The 23,309-nt window shown below is 37.0% G+C and overlaps 1 protein-coding gene and 2 pseudogenes across 1 annotated transcript in view; 2 read left to right on the top strand and 1 right to left on the bottom strand.

Annotated features, from left to right (window-relative positions):
- The window catches only part of LEKR1 (leucine, glutamate and lysine rich 1), a gene marked incomplete at its 5' end in the record, with an annotated part of 183,883 nt that overhangs the window by 103,395 nt on the left and 57,179 nt on the right, over positions 1 to 23,309 (top strand). Inside the window, 3 exon segments of the mRNA XM_017847763.1 lie at positions 6,841 to 6,922; positions 21,790 to 21,867; positions 22,212 to 22,413. Of these exon segments, the coding sequence (XP_017703252.1) occupies positions 6,841 to 6,922; positions 21,790 to 21,867; positions 22,212 to 22,413 (362 nt within the window).
- Positions 4,531 to 5,466, top strand: LOC108512495 (Krueppel-like factor 3 pseudogene; annotated as a pseudogene).
- LOC108512487 (death domain-containing protein CRADD pseudogene) lies at positions 16,332 to 17,799 on the bottom strand (annotated as a pseudogene).

The raw sequence follows: 23,309 nt of genomic DNA, 5'->3' as shown, positions 1-23,309 counted from the left end.
AATGCAGCAGACTGATTTTGTTTATCCAGGACAGTTATATTTTATTAGAAATCTCACAATTTCAATCATGTAATTAACTAACCTAACTAAATAAATAATTTAAAATAGTGAAAAAATAAAACAGATAAATAAAATAATTTAAATAGTGAAAAGATAAAACAGATTTTAGTTTAAATGAGTTTATTAATTTGTTATTTAGAAACACTATATTTCTCATTCCTACTTAAAGGCAATCATGAATTGGCACCTTTGATTGGTAATTTATATATAGGGACCAGATATTATCTTATACTGATTATTTCTATACCAAATCCTGAATCTTTAAGCAGTTACTTAAAATAGATATTATATTTTTAACTAATCTAAAATAATTTAATTAAAAATAATTTAAACAGTGAATACAAATAATTTTAAAATAGTGAATCTAATAAAATAATTTAAAATAGTGAAAAAATTAAAGCACTCACTTTAGTTTAAATGAGTTATTAATTTGTTATTTAAAAGATTAATTTATCATTCACCAAGGCTAAATGAGGCACTTATTGTTTATATAAGGACAAATAAATATATCTTAATTGTATTTGTACACTGAATCTAACTAATATGAAACCTACCTACATAGAGTAGGTGTTTAATAAGTGTCTATTGAAATAAAATAACAAATAAGAAAATTACATTTTAATGCCAAGACACATACCAGATAGTAGCAATGAAAACTGCAGAACTATTTTTGTTTCATGTACTGTATTTTAATCTTAGGCACTTAATTCTAAACATGTTTGCTGACACTCTTATTTCTAGAGTCTGCGAAGTTTTATTCATTCTTTCAATGATTGTTTTTTAAGCAACTTCCATATCTCAAGCACTATGACTATAATAGATAAGGTTCCTGTTCTCGTGAAACTTACATTCTAGTAAGTTTACATTGAAAGGATTCAATGAGTGTAAAGCACTTAGGATATAGTACCTGGTATATAGTAAGTATTCCATATTTATTAGCTGTGATGATGATGATGATGGAAGATACCCATATATAGATGCTATTCGAAGCCATGAAACTAGATGAGATTATCTTGGGAGATAATGCAGGTAGAGAAAAGGGCTAGGGACTGAGCTCCTTACGCTTCCCAGCATTTAGAGTGAATCTAAGGATAAGAATAATCAATAGAAACTGAGAAGATAGCCAGAGCATTGCCAACAGAGAGAAAATAACTGGGTCATATGCTGCATAATGTTTGAATTTTATAAGAACAGAGAATTAAATTTTGAAATTGCCAATATAGACCATCATTCATCACCTTGAAAAGAGCTGTTTCTGTGAAGGAGTGAAAAGGAAAGCTCAATTGGAATGGATAGAAAAGAGACTGAGGAAAAGGCAAATCATAAAAGGGGAGTCATGAATGGCCAAGAAGTATAAGGTGAGGTGCTCAGCTCCAATAGGAAGCAGGGAACTGCAAGTTAAGCCAAAGATACTACTTTGTATTCTTCAGATTGGCAAAAATTAGAAAAATAGCTGTTTCTAATGAATATTAGCTGCTTCTAATGAATTAGTTATAAAGCAGGAGCCTTTATTCAGTGAGGTAGGAATGTAAGGTAGCGCCTCCATTTTGGGAACCATTTGGCAGTATTTATATGTATGCCCATCATCTCATACTTATACCTAATATTGCCCTGGAGACATACTGCAGACAAACTGTCCTATAAGTACACAAGAAGATGGGTAAAAAACTTTCATTGCAGAATTATTTGTGGTGACAAGGTTTCAGGTAACCTAGGTTCTATCGCTATGGGACTGGATAAGTAAAATGTGGTATGTGCACATGATGAAGTATTATATAGCAGTCAGAGCAGAATGAATCATATCTACATGTAGCTACATGGATAGGTCTAAAAAAACAAAATGTTGACTAAAAAGAATAAGAGTTAAAATGAGACTTGTTGTTTAACCTGATTTGTGTAATTTTTAAAACACCTTCAAAACGGATAACGTTTTCACATGTAAGATGCAGGTTAGAAGGTAGACATTAAATTCACAAGCATAAATGCTGTCTAGAATGGATCATTCCGAAATGAAAATAAACATCTCAGTTTCACCCATATTAAAAACAAAACAAAACAGACAACCCTCCTTGTTACCGTGTTCACCTCCAGCTGCAATTCAGTTTTTCTGCTCCCTATTCATGGAATCAAATGGGTTGTCTTTGATTGCTGTTTCAAACTTTATCTCCCCACCACCCTCCAAAAAGCTTTCTTGCCCTTTTTTGTTTTCTTTTGTACTTTGGGCACATTAAACAGAGTCGATTAGACTCTGTAGTACAAAACATGCTATCATCCTTGAACCATGCCAGCAACGCCCCTCTCTAATTAATATACCTATAAATTTTTTTAACAGAAAAATAGAATAATACAACATGTGTGTGTACCCATCATCCATATTTAACAAGTTTTAACATTTTGCCATAGTTGCACTATAGATTGTTAAAGAAGGAAAAGACAATTAACACTTCCATTTTTACTCCTCCCCATACAAAGATAGCTACTGGTGACACCAGGTCCAAGTGCAAAAACAACATGTCCTCAAGATGAGAAGTGATGAGATTCAGGGCAGAAGTGGAAGAGTAGCCTTAATGCCACTACCAATGATAATAGCTAACATGCGTGTGTTACTCCCAATGTGCCTGCAACGATTCCCCTTCTTTCCATATATTAAGTGATTTAATTCTCACACCAGTCCTATATGATAGTGACTATTTTACAGATAATGAAACTGGAGTGCCTAAAGTCATACAGTTAACAGGAAGCAGAGCCAGGATTTGAAATTAGGCAGTCTGGCACTCTAAAGAGCTCATGCATGACACCTTTAAACTATCCTGTCACAAACCAGTATTGAGTTCTTGTTTTTCCTTGTCTTCAATTACCTCTAAAACAAAAAAGTACAGCCTTCTATTTTACATTAAAAAAAAAATTTCCCTGTTCTCTGGGTGCCAGTTCATCTGCCTGCTTGTTCTTCCATTATGCTACTTTAACCTGAAATCATTTTCCTCCATATAGCACTTTGAACCAGATCTTTAAATGTTTTGTATTTTCTTTATCCAGTTAAGTTTTAAGTTTGAAATATCCTTCCACTATATAGGTTTTAGTTATTGTTTTCTCAAACATTATACTAACTTAATATGTCCTCCAAGTGACTATAAAGTTGCATGTCAGCCTATAAAATAGCTAATTATGAATGCCTTTTATGTTTGTAGTTTCTAGAAACCTTTAGGAATAGCAGGATTCTCTTAAATGACTGATTATCCCAAATCTGATGCCTGTGTAATGCTATCCAGCAAACAGCTGGCTTCATATGAAGAGAAGCTAAGAACTCTTTTTGTCTTGTTCATTTAAAATCATTTACTTCTTATTTAATATCTGCGAAGAACACAGTCACATCATAGTAGAATTTGCCGTTGTAAATTTTGTATTGTTTCCGTGGGTTCTGCCTTACATCTGCATGGTGTTTAAAGCCAAGACTTCCTTTATTTTTGTGGGCATTTAGGGCCTTGTGCTTCACAATCCAATGTCATGCTGAGTGACAGAAAATTAAAGTCGAGTTTCTTTATAGAGAAGGACTGGGCAGAACAATAACTTATTCAACAACTCCTTGCCTCAGAAACTGAAGGAGCTGTTTTGTGCAGGTGGTTTAATCTGTCTGCAGCTTATCCTGTGTTTCTTTATTTATTAAGGACAGGAACTAGGAATTCTGCTTCTAAAAACAAAAGGACCAGACTAGTCTACTGGAACCTATAGTGAACCAGTAGGATGTTTATATTTCATTCAGAACAGCAAAGCTTTGAATTAGCTGCCATTTTTACTGTCTATTATTCTACTAATTCTCAGGTAATTGAGAATTAACTGCATAAAATCCACATATCAAGTACCAGTTCTTTGAAGTTCATTTTAAGATAAGTGTTCCTTTTAATTTATAGCTGCATTTAGAAGTAATAACATAAAATTTATCATATGGGCTCAGACCTATGCTTCCTCTAGTTTAGGATCATATCCTGACAAAAACACCAGGGGCCATTTAATAGTAAGGTGTGATTGTTCTCTCTGATGAAATCTTCTCATAGAATCAGTCACAGTAACACCATAATTGTATTAATATATTTATTAACTATAATATATATTTAAGCTTTCTAAAACTAAAATCTAAGCCACCTTTTGGAGCTAGAAATTCTACCATTTTATTACATATTTCATTGTTAAGTAATTCTTTTCATTTGTCTTAAGTATACCTCTTTAAGGATTCTGGGAATATGGTAACAGATTTGTAGCCACACTTACCACACTTTTATGGACAAGTATCATGTTCTCTTGCAGCTTTTATATTTCAAGAGTTTATATTTCAAGTGTGAGAGAGATAAGAACTTTGGGATCAGGAAGACCTGAGTTTGAATTGTGGGATTTAACTAGCTGAGTGACCTTTGATAAGTTAATTACTCTGATCCTTTGCGTTTTCTTGGTAGTTGTGACTATACATGAAATTATATGAAATCAATAAAACCTAACAAGTATGGGTCATCTACTCTACACCATTACCTAATAAGTTTTTTCAGACCTGGGAAGGCTTGTTGCACGGAATACAGATGGAACCAGTAGACCTCACAGTAAACAAGTGGAGTTCACCCCATTTGGCTGGGAATTCTTCCTCTCTGAAGTTCCCATCCTTGAACTGGAGAGGCTCTCCAGGGCTGAGCATGCCTTCTTCTAGCCCATAATGAAAAACACTCACTCCCTTCTCTGGGCATGCAGCCCTTTGGCGTGCCACTGTCCATGCCACCAGTGATGGCAGCTGCCTTCTCCTGGCACAGAATACAGAGCCTGGGGATCCTGCCTGGTGGTGGTATGGTCTGCCCCTTTATGTACATGAGTTACCTCCAGCAGCCTCTCATTGTTTCCTTGTTGGAGGAAATGGAAAATTCAAATAGTAGCATGCAAGTACCTGTAATTGAATCATATAAGAAACCTATACCACAGGAAAAAGAAAAATTGAACCTGTTATCAAACCACAGAGGACAGATTATTATCCTGAAGAAATGTCACCCTCCTTAATGAATTCACTGCCCACCCACAAGCATTGTTGCAAGACAATCTCCCTTAGGTCATAGTGCAGCCTGAGAAGAGACCTTTACTGGTGGAATCCGTGGATAACTCAAAGGAAGCAAAGGATACACAGATGTGATTATGACATATGCAACAAAGTATACACTAAAAGTTTCCACTTGAAGTCATACAGAAGAGCACACACAGGAGATAAACCCTACAAATGTACATGGGATGGATGCATATGGAAGTTTGCTCTGTCTGATAAACAAGACATTTCTGAAAACATACTGGAGTCAAATCTTTTTAGTGCCTGGACTGTAACCACAGCTTCTTTCTGACTCTCTTGCCTTCTGTAGGAAACGCCACGTGCTAGTCTGAATGCCTTTGTCTCCCACCTCAACGTGACTCCCTACTCACCTGGCTCTTTCTCTATCCTCCCACCATTATCTAACACATTTTTTACATGTACATTTTAATTTTGATTCAGCTGGTCTGATCCTCTGAATTTATATCATCCAAAACTTCCATATGGTCAATAGCAGATACTCTCTAATCCTCCCTCTCTTTACCATGGGTGACCTAAAAAATGAGAACTTTCTTTTAGGGATGCTAAGCAAACTCTTCTTAGAGATAGATACATTTAATGTAATAAGAACAAGAAAACATGTAAAATGAAAAACAAAAATTAATGTATGTAAAAGCACTGGATAAACAAAGGTTTATACAAATGTCTGGTAAACACTAATTAAAACATTTGTTTAGGGTGAATTTCTTTTCTAATTTAAGGAACTAACTCTTTGTAAAATAAAGTTAAGAATGCAGATTTATATAGTTTTATGTATTTGTATGGATGCATAAAGATTTTAAAGTTTACTATTGAAATATGTCACTGAAACACCTGAACAGATGGAACATAGAAATTTTACAACTCCAGTGTTTTGAACATTTTTTTTTCTGAAGAAACAAACCAGTCTATCAGTTTGTTTTATATTATAACTTACTCTCAAAAAGCGTACCAGCAAGGGCTGTCCCTGGGGCTGGGGTTCAGATCACAGTTTCCACACACAGGACAATGGAAGGACCTAGATAATTCAAGCCATTTGTTTTTTCTGCTATAGTTTCAGTTCTGCATTCACACACTTGTTAGACAGGGCTGCTTGAATAATCATCCTCAAATACTGCTTACATTCCCCAGTTAAAGACTCTATGGAAGCCAGTTTCCTGCTTGTATTCTCTTGGTTTTGAAAGTCACTAAAATGCCTTTTAGATGCTACCCAGAGTTAACACGTTCTTTACTGTGAGCCTGGCACATGATTTGTCTGTTTTAATTCTAGCAGGAAGACTCAGTTGTGCTTCTCAGTTCTAGACCACAAAAGTGAGCTCAGTCAATCAAGTGTTTTAGAAACAAGACACATGATCAGAAATTCTTATGTTTGTCAGCTACATATATTTCATTTGAAAACTTTAGTAAAATTTAGCCTATTAGCTGTTTGAAAATCAGCATGGTGGTGGGGGCAGAAAGAGGCCAACAAATTGGGCCTGTCAAAACCCACTAAGTCTGTGGGGTGTTAGGATAGGGAGGGTTGAGTAGTCAATGACAAGTTGCATATGGACATACAGGCAAAGTGGAGTAAGCAGCTGCCTTATTCTTCAGGAGCTGACTAGCAACATTAAAAGAATATGGTTTACACTATGAAAATATCTGGACACTTAAAATATACTAATCAGATGAAACACATTGTGTCATTTCAGATTTGCAATGTCTAGTAGAGGCACTTGGAGTAAAACTTCAGAAGGCAGTGACAGAGATGGACAACTATAAAGAAATGCTTATGTAAGATGAAGAACATTAAACAACTTGTAAGATAACAGTGCTCTATAGATGTGTCACAAAATGGCAGGAATTAGAAAGAAATGACAGGAATTATAAAGACCCTGGTGTATTCTCTGTGATTCTTTTGGCAGTGATTTACTTGTGTGGGTAATAGTTTACTGCTGCTTTTCTTGCCCACTTTGCTGGCCTAGATTATATATTGAAGAACCTGTAAATATTTTTAAATATATGGAGGATTTCTTTCAGTAAGAAACTTACCTATCCATATATAAAAGTTTTCCCTGATAGTTCAGATGCAGTAACTTAATGTGAAACAGTCTTTGAACTTTTTTCTTATCTTTGTTTCTTTATTATCTCTCCACAAGAAACAATATTGAAGTTGTATCTCAAAATTACTAATTTTAGCTTCAAAGAGACACGTGAGTAGCTTTGAAATGCTGAAGTACTTATGCTTGATATAAGTGAGAAAGAAATATTAGAAAACACATGATAAGAAAATGATGTAAAATCAAGAACACCATTTCTTTTAAAAATTAATTTTAAGCCTGGGCAACACGGTGAAACTTTGTCTCCACAAAAAAATACAGAAATTATCCAAATGTGTTGGCACACACCTGTAGTCCCAGCTACTCGGGAGGCTGAGGTGGGAAGATCACCTAAGCCTGGAAAGTTGAGGCTACAGTGAACCATGATCATGCCACTGCACTCCAGCCTGGGTGACAGAGTGAGACCCTGTCTCAAAATGAATAAATAAATAAGTAAAAATTACTTTCATTTCAGAAATTTCAAAAATTATAGCGTAAACATAGTATATCTATAATTATAATACTAAAATAGTATGTATATAATCTTTGAAAAGTAAGCAGATTCTTTTACTTTATGGTATATGTGATTTTCAGTTCCTATATTTTAGAAGGATGAACGTCATAAAAATATAAATATTTAGAATGCTTAGCAACCCAATGTTTGTGTTGACCATGAACTACTCCTAAGAACAATGTGTTTAATAAAATACTGAACACAAGAAGGAACAAATATCAAAAATGCCCTATCAAATTAATGTATACTTGGATTATTTGTAACAAAATAGTTTCTGAAAAGGAAGGAAAATAAAATATTCATACTTTATAACACTGTGGTTAATAGTACAGTAAGTACAGTAGTTCAGCTGTCTGTGTAGATGGCTGGGGTTGAAGGAATTGGTGACGGGGTTCCTTAGAAGACCCGCTAGGCCCAGGAAGTAACTTTTGGGAGAATTTTTTAAATCACGAAAAGAAACAAGGTGATGGTTGCTAGAAAAAAAAAATCGTTGTGGCTTTCCCTCTAATAACATCAAGGAGGGGTTTGGCCATGTGAATGTCTCTTGTGGAGAGCAGTCTAGTCAGGCCCCAGCTACTGTGTGATGATTGCTTCTTGGAGCTCAAGAAGTGAAGAGGGCACAGTTTAGGCATAGGGAGGTGGTGCTAGCACACAACTAAACTAAGAGGGAATTCGTTGTCATACCAAGACTCAGCATAGAAAGTGAAGTCTTGGAAAGTTAGGAAAGAAGCTAAACATAGAAATGAGCATAGTGAAGAAAAGGAATAAACTTACTGGTAGTGACATGAATTGATATTTTACAGAAAAAGTTTGCACAGAATTCTTTGTATATTCATGTTCTGCATAATGACATTTTGGTCAGTGACAGACCATGTATACAATGATGGTCCTATAAGATTATAATACCATATATTTACTATACCTTTTCTGTGGTCAGATATGTTTAGCTATGCAAATACTTACCATTGTGTTACAATTACCTACACTATTCAATACATTAGCATTCTGTATAGGTTTGTAGCCTAGGAACAATAGGCTCTATCGTATAGCCTATGTGTGTAATAGGTTATACCATCGTGGTTTGTGTACACTCAAGGATGTTCACACAATGACAAAATTGCGTAATGATACATTTCTTGGAATGTATCCCTGTTGTAAAGCAATGACTGACTGTGCATGGAGCCTGCCCATTTAATATTAACACATGCTTTGTGGTATTTTCTGTTTATTATAATTTTAACATAATTTGTGCTGAGAAATCGTGAGAGTCAGGGTAGATTGGAGATGGAGGGAGAAATACACCACTAAAGTCCATCAAACTAATTATCTGTAGGAAGTTACTGCATAATTGCAGAAATGCTGATAATGTTTTTATCAGTTTATAAAACTGATGTTTCCTACACATACAAGACCTTCTTAAAAATTAAAAAATGGACATAATGCCCATTTTAGAAATGCGAATTAGGAAAGATAGAGCCACTTAAATGGCTCCAAGTGCTGGAGACCTTCTATGTTACCTGTCTCCTAGCTCTTCCATCTATACTCTATCTACCTCCTTCCCACTGCTAGTATTAAGTTGGGGAGGGGTGGGGGCATTTAGGAGCAAAGCCTGGGACTTGCTGAAGCCTCAGGTTACTCAGAGTTTCAGGAGGTGCAAACCTAGAGTCTAATTTGGGCTTGGCCATTTTTGTATAAGTTGAAGTCAAACAATTCATTCAAAAAATTGACAATATTAATACAATTTGTTAGTAATGATTCAAGATTTCCTGTGCACACCTCCAACCTCTTTGGACTTCCAGAAATTGGTATAGGCTAGAAATCAGGTTTCCTCAATTTTTAATTCCGCTTCATTATTTGTGGGCGGCTGGAATAAGGACATGTTCATGCACCTGTAAGTTAAGATAATCTTTGTGTTGGTTTAAAGATTTTTAAAATATTTGGATAATACGTTTTGTGAATTTGGAGAATAAGAGGAAGAAGCAGTTTATAAATGTGGTTTAATTGGGTTCTTTTTTCCAAGAGTTTATTTCCAAATTTTTAAGAAAATATTTTCCAAGTTTTAAAAGACATTGCATGTATTTAAAAAATAAGATTCTTATCACGAAGCTTTGGCTATCAAGTAACAGAGGTAGGAAATGCCAGTTTTAGTTGATAAGATCTCAGGCAATAATCCCCAAGGATCTTGATGTTCTTTCTGTCTCCATCCGGCTGCCCTCAGCACTGGCTTCAACGCCAAAAAGCTTAAAGTCAGGTCCCTATAATCACAAGATGGCTTGCAGTTCCTCCAAACCCTAGAGGTTCTTATTTGGAATATGTGCCTGCAGGCAGGAAGGGACTGGTTTATCTGGTTGTCTTTTTTGGAAGTGAAAAAAAGAATTATCAGATGCCACCAAACAGCATTCTCCTTATATTCTTCCTTGACATAAGAAACCCTTTACATACCCTGCTCCTAAAAGTGAATCAACTGCCCAGGGAACGGGGCTACTACAATTACCCTTAGAGCGCAGCAAAAAGATTTATCCTTAGAACAATAATATATTTGGGGACTCTGATGGCCAGGAAAAAAAGCTATTAGTGATATGTTTCAGAAGGTAACGCAGTAGTGTTGCTAAAGAGGTGGAAGCATTAATGATGCCTCTGAGAGCTTGATGAAATTTTTCATATAAAATTTTATTTTTTAAGTACATAATATCTAGGATTAATTAGAGAAACGCCTCCCTGAAATAATGAAAAATAATGGGACGGCGTGGTGTGGAGGGAAGGAGTGGGGATGAGTGGATGAGACAGGACCAGATAAAATCTATGTTCTATTGCTTTTATGACACATATGGATATAAAATATACTTTTATTAGCTTTCATATATACTAATATATATATATATATATATATTAATCTACTTTCATATACACACAATACACACACACACACATACGATGGAAAGACCTAGAGACAGGGAGCATAGAGAAAGGTCTCCAGCCACCTGGAGCCATTTAAGTGGCTCTATTTTCCTAATTCGCATTTCTAAAATGGGCATTATGTCCATTTTTTAATTTTAAGAAGGTTTTATATGTGTAGGAAACATCGGTTTTACAAACTGATAAAAACATCATCAGTATTTCTGCAATTATACAGTAACTTCCAGGATAAAGATAGATAAGTAAGGCTTAAAAGAAAGACTGTATTTACGGTGAGAAATTTTTGGGAATTCCTGAAAGATAATACATAGAAAGGATAGTAAAGGGTCTATATCTTTACTGTAGAAAGGATAGTAGAAAGGGTCAACTCTATTGAGGAATAACCCAGACGAAGAGCAATTGAGTGGTGATGCTGGTGGGCGTGGGATAGACAGGACCTTCCTCAGAATTAATTAAAACACAGAGAAGGGAGTGAGACCTGGTGAATCATTGAAATAGTGGTTTCACACTCCAGTCTACATAAGAATCATGGGTAGCTTGCTAAAATTGTGTATTACAGTATGGTCTCTCCCACAGACTCAGCATCAGGACCAGATTTCTGGTTTTTACATTTAGGTCTGGGGTGGCTCCAAGCAATCACATTTTTAATGCACTCCCCACATGATACTGATTCAGGTGGTCCAGTGAAACCCACTCTGAGGAATCATATATGGAACATTTAAGCCAGCTGGCCCCTCATCAATACCCTATAATCAATCAGCCCTGTGTGAAGCAGCATTTGCAGAAGCATCTATACTCAGACTAACAAAATGAGTATGTGGACTAGAGTCAAACAGCCTGGCAGCTACTGAATCCCAGGAGAGCCCAGGGTCCCCACAGCCCAAGACAAACCTCCAGTGCCCCCACCAGCTAGCATACCCTGCCCCTTCATCATACCTCTAAAACAATCTAGGGCAAAAATGAACAGCAAAGCAGACAAGCAGAGGATCTTAAGTCTGAGGATTCACACACAACCAAAGATTAGGTGTGTGAGGAAACACCCCCCACCAAGTTCCCCCGAAAAGTGGCTATGAATTCACACAGAAAATCCTTAACACCCTAGAAAATTGTTAAATAGCAAACAGATGACATTAGAATAAGTATAATTGATAGACTCCAAAGTATGTCCAGGATTGTAACCATAAAAGAACAGACGGTTATGGCAAGCTATTAGGAATTCAGGAGATTAGAAATATCAGAAAAATGATCCCATTCATGCCAAAAATGAATACAAATGCACATATACATGCATATGGATTTAAACACATTGAATAAATGATAGGATTGCAATAGTTACCTCTAGAAATGAAAGTGTGGGCTGTGTAGAAACTCTTATTTCACTCTATTACATATTGCTTGAATGCTTTACACTTTAGATATATTTATTTTCATGTATGTGGTAAGAACAAAATTTACTTAAAATGATTTATAATCTGTCACTAAGAATATGTCTAAGAATATGTCTAAGTGGTTATGTAAAATATGTTTTCTGGCCGGTCGTAGTGGCTCATGCCTGTAATCTCAAAACATTGGGAGGCTGAGGCAGGTGGATCACCTGAGGTCAGGAGTTCGAGACCAGCCTGACCAATATGGTGAAACTTTGCCTTTACTAAAAATACAAAAATTAGCTGGGCGTGGTGGCAGGTGCCTGTAGTCCCAGCTACTCAGGAGGCTGAGACAGGAGAATTGCTTGAACCCTGGAGGCAGAGGTTATAGTGAGCCAAGATCACGACATTGCACTGCAGCCTGGGTGACAGAGCGAGACTCTGTCTCAAAAAAAAATTTTTTTAAAAACGTTTCTAATTTAAGAACCTCTGTAATGTACTTACACTTTAATTCCTTTTTTTTTCTAAGCAAGCTAATACAGGACTTACATTTTAATTTCATTAGCAGTCACCTGCTCCTCATTTAACTGATAATTTGAACAATAGTAAACTTTTGACCATCACAAAGTACTAATTTTTAAAGCTCTTACTTGGCCTTTCAACAGCATCTGACAGTTGACCAAACTGTTCTTGGGACAGTCTCTATTATTGAGATATAAATATCAAGAGTTCTCCTGATTTTCCTCTCACCTTCCTGTTCACTCATGAAAATTTTTGCCTGGCAAGCAGAAGGTGACCTGGTGGCATTCCAGTGTCAGTGTATTTTTCACATGGTCTTAACTTGAACAGGCTATGTTTATTTCATTTATTTATTTGATACGAAATGTTTACTGAGAGCCAGGACTATTGTGTGCAGGCAGTAGATATTGGAGTAACGAGATTGGCACGTTTCCATAGATGTACTTTTCAGGCAATGCGAAGTGCCCCAAAAATATAAAATAGGCATAATAGAATGTGAGTAGTGGAGAGGGGTGGTATACTTTTGACGGAGTGGTCAGAATGGCATCCCTGAGCAGATGATCTTTAAGTTAAGATATGAATAACAATCCTGGCTAACACGGTGAAACCCCATCTCTACTAAAAATACAAAAATTTAGCCGGGCATGGTGGCACCTGTAGTCCCAGCTACTCCAGAGGCTGAGGCAGGAGAATGACGTGAACCTGGGAGGCGGAGCTTGTAGTGAGCCAGGATTGCACCACTGCACTCCAGCCTGGGAGACACAGCGAGACTACAACTCAAAAAAAATAAAAATAAATAAAGATATGAGTAACAGAAAGGTGCTAGCCGTGATTACATCTGGGAGCAAGGAGATCAAGACAAGACCCTACGTTTCTTGGAAACGTACAAGTTCAAAAAACATGAAGGCCAGTTGTGGTGACAGAACTCCCCAAAGAGTTTAATGTCCTAATCCCTGGAATCTGTATGTTCTCTTACATGGCAAAAGGGACTTTGCAAATGTGATTAAGAATTTTGAGGCCAGGCGTAGTGGCTCATACCTGTAATCCCTGCATTTTGGAAGGCTGAGGCAAGTGGATCACTTTAGGCCAGCAGTATGACTTGGCCACCATGGTGAAACCCTGTCTTTATTAAAAAGTACAAAAATTAGCTAGGTGTGATGGTGCACACCTGTAATCCCACCTACGCAGGAAGCTGAGGCACAAGAATCTCTTGAAACCGAGAGGCTGGGAGGCAGAGGCAGTAGTGAGGCAAGATCACACCACTGCACTCTAGCCTGGGCAGCAAAGCGAGATTCTGTGTCAAAAAAAAAAAAGAATTTTGAGATGGGTAAATTATCCTGGATTATGTGGGCAGGCCTAATGTAATCACAAGGGTCCTTATAAGAGGAAGCAAGAGGGTCAAAGTCACCAAAGCAGATGTGAGGATGAAAGCAGAGGTTGCAGTAATGTGATCTGATGATGGAGGAAGGGGCCACAAGACAAAAAATACAGGTGGGCTCTAGAAGCTAGAACAGGTAAGGAAATGAATTCTCCCCTGGAGCCTTCAGAAGGAACACAACCTGGTGACACCTTGATTTTAGGACTTCTGACCTCCAGAACTGTGAAATAATAAATTTGTATTGCTTTTAAACACTAAGCTTGTGGTCATTTGTTACAGGAGCAATAAGAAATTAAACTGGCCTGTGTTTCCTGAAGAGTTTCTGAGGAGTTTGGATTTATAAGGAGAGCAATGGGAAGCCTGGGGAGAATGCTAAGAGAGTAATCTAATCTGTGTTTTAAAAGGTCACTGTGATTGCTACTTCAAGAATGGACTGGAGTAGGAGTAAAAGAGGTATCAGGGAGTCTGGGTGGCAGGGTGTGCATTAATGCAAGTGAGAAGTAATTATGGTTTAGCCTAAGACTGTAGCATGGAGATGGAGAGAAATATTTGTCAGAGGTCAATCTGATTTACTGATAGAGAAAATGTGACTGGGGAGCAAGGAGACTGGAAGTGAAAGGAAAGAATAAAGATGGGCTTGAGCCTTTTTTCATCAGGGGAGACAGTTGAGAGGCAGCAAAGTGCAGTGACTGAGAGTTCACACTCCAGATCCAGACTGCTGGGGTTCAAATGCCAGTATTACAACTTAGTAGTTATGTCAACTTGGGCAAGTTTCTTTTCTCTTTGATCTCAGTTCCCTAAATCATAAAATGGGAATAAGGGCTTCTTTGAGGAGTGCACAAGATACATAATGTGTTAGTTATTACTGTCATCATTGTGTTTGTTCCATTTATTGAAGTGGAAAATTCTGTGAAATAGATAGATAAAGGAAGTGGAGGAATCAAAAACAATGCTTTTGATTTGTTAGAGCTGAGATGTCTTTGAGACTGCAAAGTGGAAATACCAAGGAGTTAGTTTAAGAATGGCTGTTTCAGGCCGGGCGCGGTGGCTCAAGCCTGTAATCCCAGCACTTTGGGAGGCCGAGACGGGCGGATCACGAGGTCAGGAGATCGAGACCATCCTGGCTAATACGGTGAAACCCTGTCTCTACTTAAAATACAAAAAACTAGCCGGGCGACGAGGTGGGCGCCTGTAGTCCCAGCTACTTGGGAGGCTGAGGCAGGAGAATGGCGTAAACCCGGGAGGCGGAGCTTGCAGTGAGCTGAGATCCGGCCACTGCACTCCAGCCTGGGTGGCAGAGCAAGACTCCGCCTCAAAAAAAAAAAAAATGGCTGTTTCATATAAGCGAGTGCAGTGGCATTTAACATCACCTTTCAAAGTGGGGCAAAATAGGCAGTTATTTTATTTTATTTTATTTTATTGGCAGGAGCAGCAGGGACCTTTCTGAAGGTTTACTCATAGCAATTGAAGAGAAAGGATTACCACTATTTGCTAAGAGTAAAAGAAGGAATGCAATGCTTAAAGAGATGTAGGCATTCTTTCTATTCCATCCAATTTCTCCGTCCTAATGAAGGTGAAGATAACAATTGGGTAATGAAGGGTAGACCATAGAAAGACTGGCTTAACTGGTGTGGGGCAGGGGAAGGGGTCATGCTGAGGGGACTTCCTGGGATGGTAGGTGGCTTTTAAAAAATTGCAGCCCAAATTTATTATCTACATAGTAAAATAACTGCTAAAAGGAGTTCTTCTGTCCCTGCTTCTAGATTTGGAAAAGTATATATAACAGTCTGAACATACAGTGAAAGTTGTGGTGGGGCTGCTGAATCTCAAAGGGATTTGTAAAAGAAACATTTTTGTTTGATTTCAAAGCAAATGTGTAAAACTTGGAAAATACAAGGATATAAAAAAAGTCACAGTTACATTTTGATATATTTTCTAGTCCATTTTCCTTTTTTAAGTAATTTACATTTTATTTTCTTACCATTATGAATAGTAAAGTTCACAGTTCAGTTCCCAGGCAACATAAAAGTGAATGTTTTACGTATAAGACACCTGCATGTAATGTGATAATATGGGGCTTTGGGGTTTTTTTGTTTTGGGGGGTTTTTGGAGCCACTATGATTTACTAGACTATTAAAAGGCCATCGCACAATTTAAAACTATGCAGTCATAACAAGGCAATCTTCAGGCAATTAAAAACAATGAATTGTTGAACCAATCTGGGAGATCTACTGAGTAATCTGGCCTTTCAAGTAATGTCAAGTGGAAACCCTGTTTTCTCTTTCCATCTGAGGATCATTAAAAAGAAAAAACAAACCTAAACCAAACCAAAAACCACCTGTTCTGACTGAAAATCAGGATTCAGGCCATGTGACTTGGAGGCATACTCTTCAGCTGGTTGGCAGAGGCACTATCACTGCAACATGTGCAGGAGCACCAAGAGGTCTACCTCCATGCCTGCAGCCCATTGTGCAAGCTCTGGAAAGTTGCCTGCTTCCCAAAGCGCTGTCACCAACAGACAAAGGCCTCCACCACCTGCAAGTGCACATTGTGGAGATGGTTGGCCTTACAGCAGTAGATATCTGTCTCGAACAGTACCAAAGACAGCACCACGGGCTTCCACTTAGGGCCCAGCCTCTGGGCCAGCTGATTAATCTGCCAGTTTGATGGGGAGCTGATGATGTGCGAGGGGATCCCAGTCATCATGTCACCTGCAGGCAGCTCAGTCATGGTTTTTTCCCTTGCTTTCTCCAGCTTCTCCCTTACCCACAAAAATTCCTGTAGGAAATCTAGGGAAGTATCAAATGCTTTAGGACCCCTGGAAAGTAGGCTATCCAGCAGTAGTGTTTTCTTGAGGCTTGTAGCTTGATCTTTAATTTCTTGGACGTGGTTTTCTGTCAAGTTTCCTTCCTGGTAAAGGTACTGAAGAACCAGTCCCTCTACCAATGCCTCTGCACCCGGCTGCAGGCAAAGTAAGGAAAGCACTTGTTTGTGGCCTCCATTTCTCAGTCTACAATGATGTATCTTTGAGGGGGAGGGAACTCTAGTCCATTTTTCTAAGTAGTATGCATTTTTAACATAATTGGGAATATAGTTTATGCACTGTTTCGGTTTGTTTTCGTTTTTGTTTTTTTTTGAAATGGAGTCTCGCATTGTCGCCCAGGCTGGCGTGCAATGGCGCGATCTTGGCTCACTGCAACCTCCGCCTCCCGGGTTGACTCGATTCTCCTGCCTCAGCCTCCTGAGTAGCTGAGATTACAGATGCACACCACCACGCCCAGCTGATTTTTTGTATTTTTAGTAGAGACAGAGTTTCGCTGTGTTGGCCCTGTTGATCTTGACCTTATGATCCGCCCACCTCGGCTCCCAAAGTTCTGGGATTACAGGCGTGAGCCATCGCACCCGGCCCCTTTATCTGCTGTTTTGCCAACTTTTTGCCTAGCGATATATCCTGGACATTTTTCCATGTCATTACTTTATACATTTATGGAAAATTGTTAAATGGCTACGTAATATTCCAATCTATGGATGAACCATAACTTATTAACATCTTGTTTTTAGAGCGTTCAAGTTTTTTATTTATATAAGTAAGGCACTTGGAAAATTCATGTAGCTAAATCTATTAACACACAATTATTTCTTTGGTGTAATTTTTGCTAGAATCAAACTTGAATATTTGTAAGGCTTTTAATGCATAATAACTCATTGTCCTCCAACAAGCCTATACAGATATGTAATCTCAACAGTGTTTGTAAATACTCGTTTCTCTGCTTCCTGGACAATACTGGGTATTATAACTTTTAAAATTAATAAAATTTGTACCCCTGCATTTCTAGCTCCTTGTATTCTTTTCTTTGTGACTCACCTGAGCCTTTGCCCATTTTTCTAACTGTATGTTAATATTTTTCTATTTCTTCTTTTCTAATGTTTTATTTGGAAATAACTTCAAACTTACAAAAAGTTGTAAAAATAATAATAGTTCAAAGAGCACCCAGATAGTCTTTACCTATTTTCACCTAGTGTTAACATTTTAAGTCATTTACTTTCTCTCTCTCCCTCTCTTTACTCTCCTTCTCTTCCTCCCTCTCCCTCTCTCTCTACACACACACAGACACACACACACACACACACACAAATTATTTTTCCTGAACCATTTTGAGGATAAGTTACATGCAACATAGCCCTTTACCTCTAGATACTTCAGCCTACCTAATCAGTGTCATAAATTTACATACAATACTTTAATCTACCATTCTTATTTCAATTTTGTCAGTTGACCTAATAACATCTTTTATAGCATTTTCTCTTCTAGTACAGGATCCAATCTGGAATTCGTCTACTCACATATCTCTTTAGCCTCCTTTAGTCTAGAATATTTCCACATTTTGTCTTTGTCTTTTAATGACACTGAATTTTTATAAGTGCAGAACCCCTCACACTTTTTAAAAATAAGAAATTCTTCATTTGGTATTGGTCTGATGTTTTCTCTCTATTAGATTAAGGATGTGTATTCTTAGCCAGAAAACCACATAGGGGGTGATGTGTCCTCAGGGCATCACATCTGGAGGCACATGAAAACCATTTTCCCCTAACTGGTGATGTTAATTTTGGTCACCTGATCAAGATGTTGCTCAATTGTTCTGCATAATTACTGGGGGTTTTGTTCTCTTTCAATTAATAAGAAGTCTAGAAGAGACACTTTAAATGCATGTAAATATACTACTTTTCACCAAAATTTATCCTTAGATATAGCATCCGTTAATGATTTTTGCCTGATCTCAGTTTTACTATAGTGATTGCTAAATGATGACTTTTTTTTTTTTTTTTTTTTTTTTGAGACGGCGTCTCGCTCTGTCACCCAGGCTGGAGTGCAGTGGCCGGATCTCAGCTCACTGCAAGCTCCGCCTCCCGGGTTTACGCCATTCTCCTGCCTCAGCCTACCGAATAGCTGGGACTACATTAGCTGGGACTACAGGCGCCCGCCACCTTGCCCGGCTAGTTTTTTGTATTTTTTAGTAGAGACGGGGTTTCACCGTGTTAGCCAGGATGGTCTTGATCTCCTGACCTCGTGATCCGCCCGTCTCGGCCTCCCAAAGTGCTGGGATTACAGGCTTGAGCCACCGCGCCCAGCCTAAATGATAACTGTTTAAGATTCCAGATCATGCTCCCTTTTATTAATTAGGCCTTAGCATTCTACTGTAAGCAAGATCCTACCTTCATCTATTTATTTATTGTACAGATTCATCAATTCCTTTCTTTTAATGGCTTATAATTTATTACTGTACTGAATTATTGTGGTGCTCAGATTGTCCTAGGCTTAGTAAGTAAAGCCCCTTCAAACTGGCTCTTCTGACATTAGAACATTATCTCATCATCTTTTGTAAACACTTTGTTACTTTCTGGCATCACAAGATATTTCAGATATACTTACTTTGCCCCAGCCTTGAAATCAGTTATTTCTATGAGTGGTCCTGGTTCCTCTAATAGGGAATGTTAATAGAAGCCCAGATCTGCGTTCTGAATGTGCTCATGTGCTACTTGATTGTAGTGATGGCTCATGGGCATATACATATGTTAAACATACCAAATTATACACTTTAAAGATGTGCAGTGTGTTATACGTCAATACAATACCTTAATAGAGACGTTTTTACAAAAACAGGGTAGTGGCAGAGAACTTTTTTTTTTTTTTTTTTTTTTTTTTTTTTTTTTTTTGAGACAGAGTCTTGCTCTGTCGGTCACCCAGGCTGGAGTGCAGTGGCGCAATCTCGGCTCACTGCAAGCTCTGCCTCCCAGGTTCACGCCCTTCTCCTGCCTTAGTCTCCCGAGTAGCTGGGACTACAGGCTCCCACCAACAAGCCTGGCTAATTTTTTGTATTTTTAGTCGAGACAGGGTTTCACCGTGTTAGCCAGGATGGTCTCGATCTCCTGACCTCATGATCCACCTGCTCTAGCCTCCCAAAGTGCTGGGATTACAGGTGTGAGCCACCGCGCCTGGCCGGCAGAGAACATTTTTAATGTCTTTAAAATAAAAGCAAAGTTAAAATATAGTGTTCGGAGATAAAACTCAGATAATAAAGCCCTAAGGAAAATCAGTGATTACAATATTATTCATGAGAATGGTTACTTTTAGGGAGCGGGGAGTTGGCTATGATTGGAACCAGGGACATAAAGGACTTCTAGAGTAGCTGGTAAGGTTTTGTTTTTTAACCTGGGTGGTAATCACCACAGTATTGTTCTTATAATAATTCGTTATATTATATAATTGTTTTATGTCAGACTGATTTGCATGTAAATAAAAAGTATAAACTCTGCACAACATTAAAAAACAAAAACAAATAAACAAAACCGAAACACCAAAATACCTATGAGAAGGTATTGGAAAGTGACCAAAAGCAGGGAGATTCTGGAGAAAAGTTGACACTTGGAATGAGGTGACAGCATGGGGTTGGGTTATTAAAATAATTTTAAGCCTGAAGGCAGCCCCAGTCAGCACCCTGCAGGGGAACTAAATAGAAATCTTCAGTCTTTCTGGCCCATAGAACCAGAGGGCATGGTATTTGGGTCATCCAATTGTATCTTACAATTTTGTTATATTTTACAATAAAGAAGTTTAAAAATACATGAATATTGTGCATGTTCATGATGATTTTTACATTATTACTAGAAATTAAAGTCATTCTGCAAGGAGGGCATTGATAATCTTACATATTTCATTGTGTAATTTACAAGCTATTTTAAGATGCATTCAGATTGTGACTTAACTGGTTAATGAGTAGTCTGAATACATTTAAATTGGATATTAAAATTTTAATATATTAACCTTTTGAATATTGTTACAAAACCCAATCATATAAGATCAAGGCAAAGGTTTCTTTCAGTTTTAGATCTTTCGTTTGGTTCTTTTTAATGGTTTTATTTCCCTGCTGAGATTTCTCATCTTTTTATTAATTAGAATAGATTTTCCTTTATGTCTTTGAGCAGAGTTAATAATTGCTTCTTCAAAAATCTTTGCCCATTTCAATATATGGGTCATCTCAGAGTCAGTTCCTATTAACTGTCTTTCTCTTTAGAATGAGTCACACTTTTCTGTATACTGTTTTACTATGTTCTGGCATTGTGAATGTTATGTTATGGAGAGTCTGGATTCGGTTATATTTCTCCAAAAAATATTGTCATCGTTGTTGTTGTTGATAGTGGTGAAGTGGTGTTACTTCACCTCAAATGGCAATCTCTGTCCAGGATAACAGCTCAATCTCAGTTCAGTTCTTTTTCTTTAACTAGGCTGCTTGGAATCTGCTTAATACATGTATAGTTCAGGGGCAGAATTTATATGGAGTATTTGGGACTCTCTTTCTCTGGCTCTCCCCTTTTCAGCATTCCTTCTTTACTTTCCAACAGCTGTGGTTGCCCCAAATACCATGCCCTCTGGTTCTATGGGCCAGAAAGACTGAAGATTTCTATTTAGTTCCCCTGCAGGGTGCTGACTGGGGGCTGCCTTCAGGCTTAAAATTATTTTTAATAACCCAACCCCATGCTGTCACCTCATTCCAAGTGTCAACTTTTCTCCAGAATCTCCCTGCTTTTGGTCACTTTCCAATACCTTCTCATAGGTATTTTGGTGTTTCGGTTTTGTTTATTTGTTTTGTTTTTTAATGTTGTGCAGAGTTTATACTTTTATTTACATGCAAATCAGTCTGACAGAAGCTTTGTTGGCCAGTATAGAAGTGAACTGAATGTTTATTTCTTTAAACAAATAATAATGTGAAGATGTTAAAAAATTTCTTCTATTGATGAGTAAAATAATGCTACAGAAAAACACATACTTTATTTTGAAATCATATATTTGAACTTCTTTTGTATTATTTTAGGAATAAATCTAATGAAGCTGATGACTGTCAAAGAGAACTTAGAAAACTGAAGTTTGAATCAGTTATTTCTGAGTCACAGTATGCATTACCAATTTTTAAATTTATATTTTAATAATTGAACTTAAAACTGTATTTAAGTAATGTTTTATTTTAAAAGGCACTTATTTTTTATTTTCTTATTATTTACATATACAATACCTAATTCAAGCTTATATTGTCTTGCAGTTGGTTATTGCTGTTGCCATTGCCTAGATGGGAAAATTTTAACATTATAGAAACATTCTTTTTTTTAACATTTTTAATTTTTTTTAGAGTTACAGTTATAATCTATAATTTCAAATGAGCTCTTAATACATCTTTGATAAATATAAAATGTAGTATATAAAGCATGTTGGTGGGTTTTTTTTCCTATTTCTTTTTAGGCATACTATGCTGCTTAAGGAAAAAGAAGATTCTTTAATGACTTGTCAACAAATATATAAAGCATTACAGGAAGAGCTGACTGCAAAAGAAAAGCAAGAAGAAGACATAAAGAGAAGAATTAACCTTGCAGAAAATGAACTGGAGATAACCAAAACTCTTTTGAATCAAACAAGGGAAGAGGTTTTAACACTGAAAATGAAAGGTGCAGTTAACAATAATTTCTTACAAAACATTTTGTTTAAGTTAGTATTCCATATATATTTGAGACATCAGTGTCTGACATATTATAATAGTGAAATCACAGGAATAAAGATATATTTCTCCTACAAAGTCATTGCATCGCACCACCTCATTTTACAAGTGATTAGACTGAAGCTCCAGTGGGTTACGTGACTTGGTAAAGTTGCAGTTGGTGAAGGTAGGAATGAAGCCCAAGTTGCATTTGGTGTCAAATTTTTATTGAAAAAAAAATCAGACCATGTGTGATACTTATACTACTAAATTTCACCTGGTCAGTGATTGGTAGATTCTATCATTTTTCCAACAGTAACAACTTTTTATATCACTCTTTCCTTTAATTGGCTCCTACTTTTCTTCTCTCCTCCTTGTCTGTCAGCACATCTTGTTGGAGGATATGGCACAAGCAAAGATACCTCCTTAGCTGGTATCGAGGATACTAAGAAGTACATTGGTCCAGGCTTCCAAGATACTTTTGTTTACTTCATTTGTCTTTAAATTAACCTTATCTTTAATTAATATATCAACCTTGCTTTCTTCCTTTTTGTTTTCATTTCCCTGCTATGTCTTTGCTCATTCTTTCTGAATCCTTTTGTTTTAAATTTATATCTGATATATAGCACAAATCTTGGGGGGTTTTGTTTGTTTGTTTCATTGATTTTAAAATCTGGGCTTCTTTAGGAGATTATTTCATTTATATTTACTGATATAATTATTATATTCACTAAGAACACAAGTTTCATAAGGGCAGGAATTTTTCTTTTGTATCATTTTCTGTGTGCAGAAGGCACATAATAGGTTGTTTTTCATTCTTCCTATCATTTTTTTTTTTTTTTTTTTTTTTTTTTTTTTTTTTTTTT

The sequence above is a fragment of the Rhinopithecus bieti genome, unplaced genomic scaffold (assembly GCF_001698545.2).
Source record: "Rhinopithecus bieti isolate Rb0 unplaced genomic scaffold, ASM169854v2 scaffold_30479, whole genome shotgun sequence".
Taxonomy (NCBI): Eukaryota; Metazoa; Chordata; class Mammalia; order Primates; family Cercopithecidae; genus Rhinopithecus; species Rhinopithecus bieti.
The sequence above is the reverse complement of the archived record's forward strand: the minus strand, read 5'-3'. Positions and strand labels throughout refer to the sequence as shown.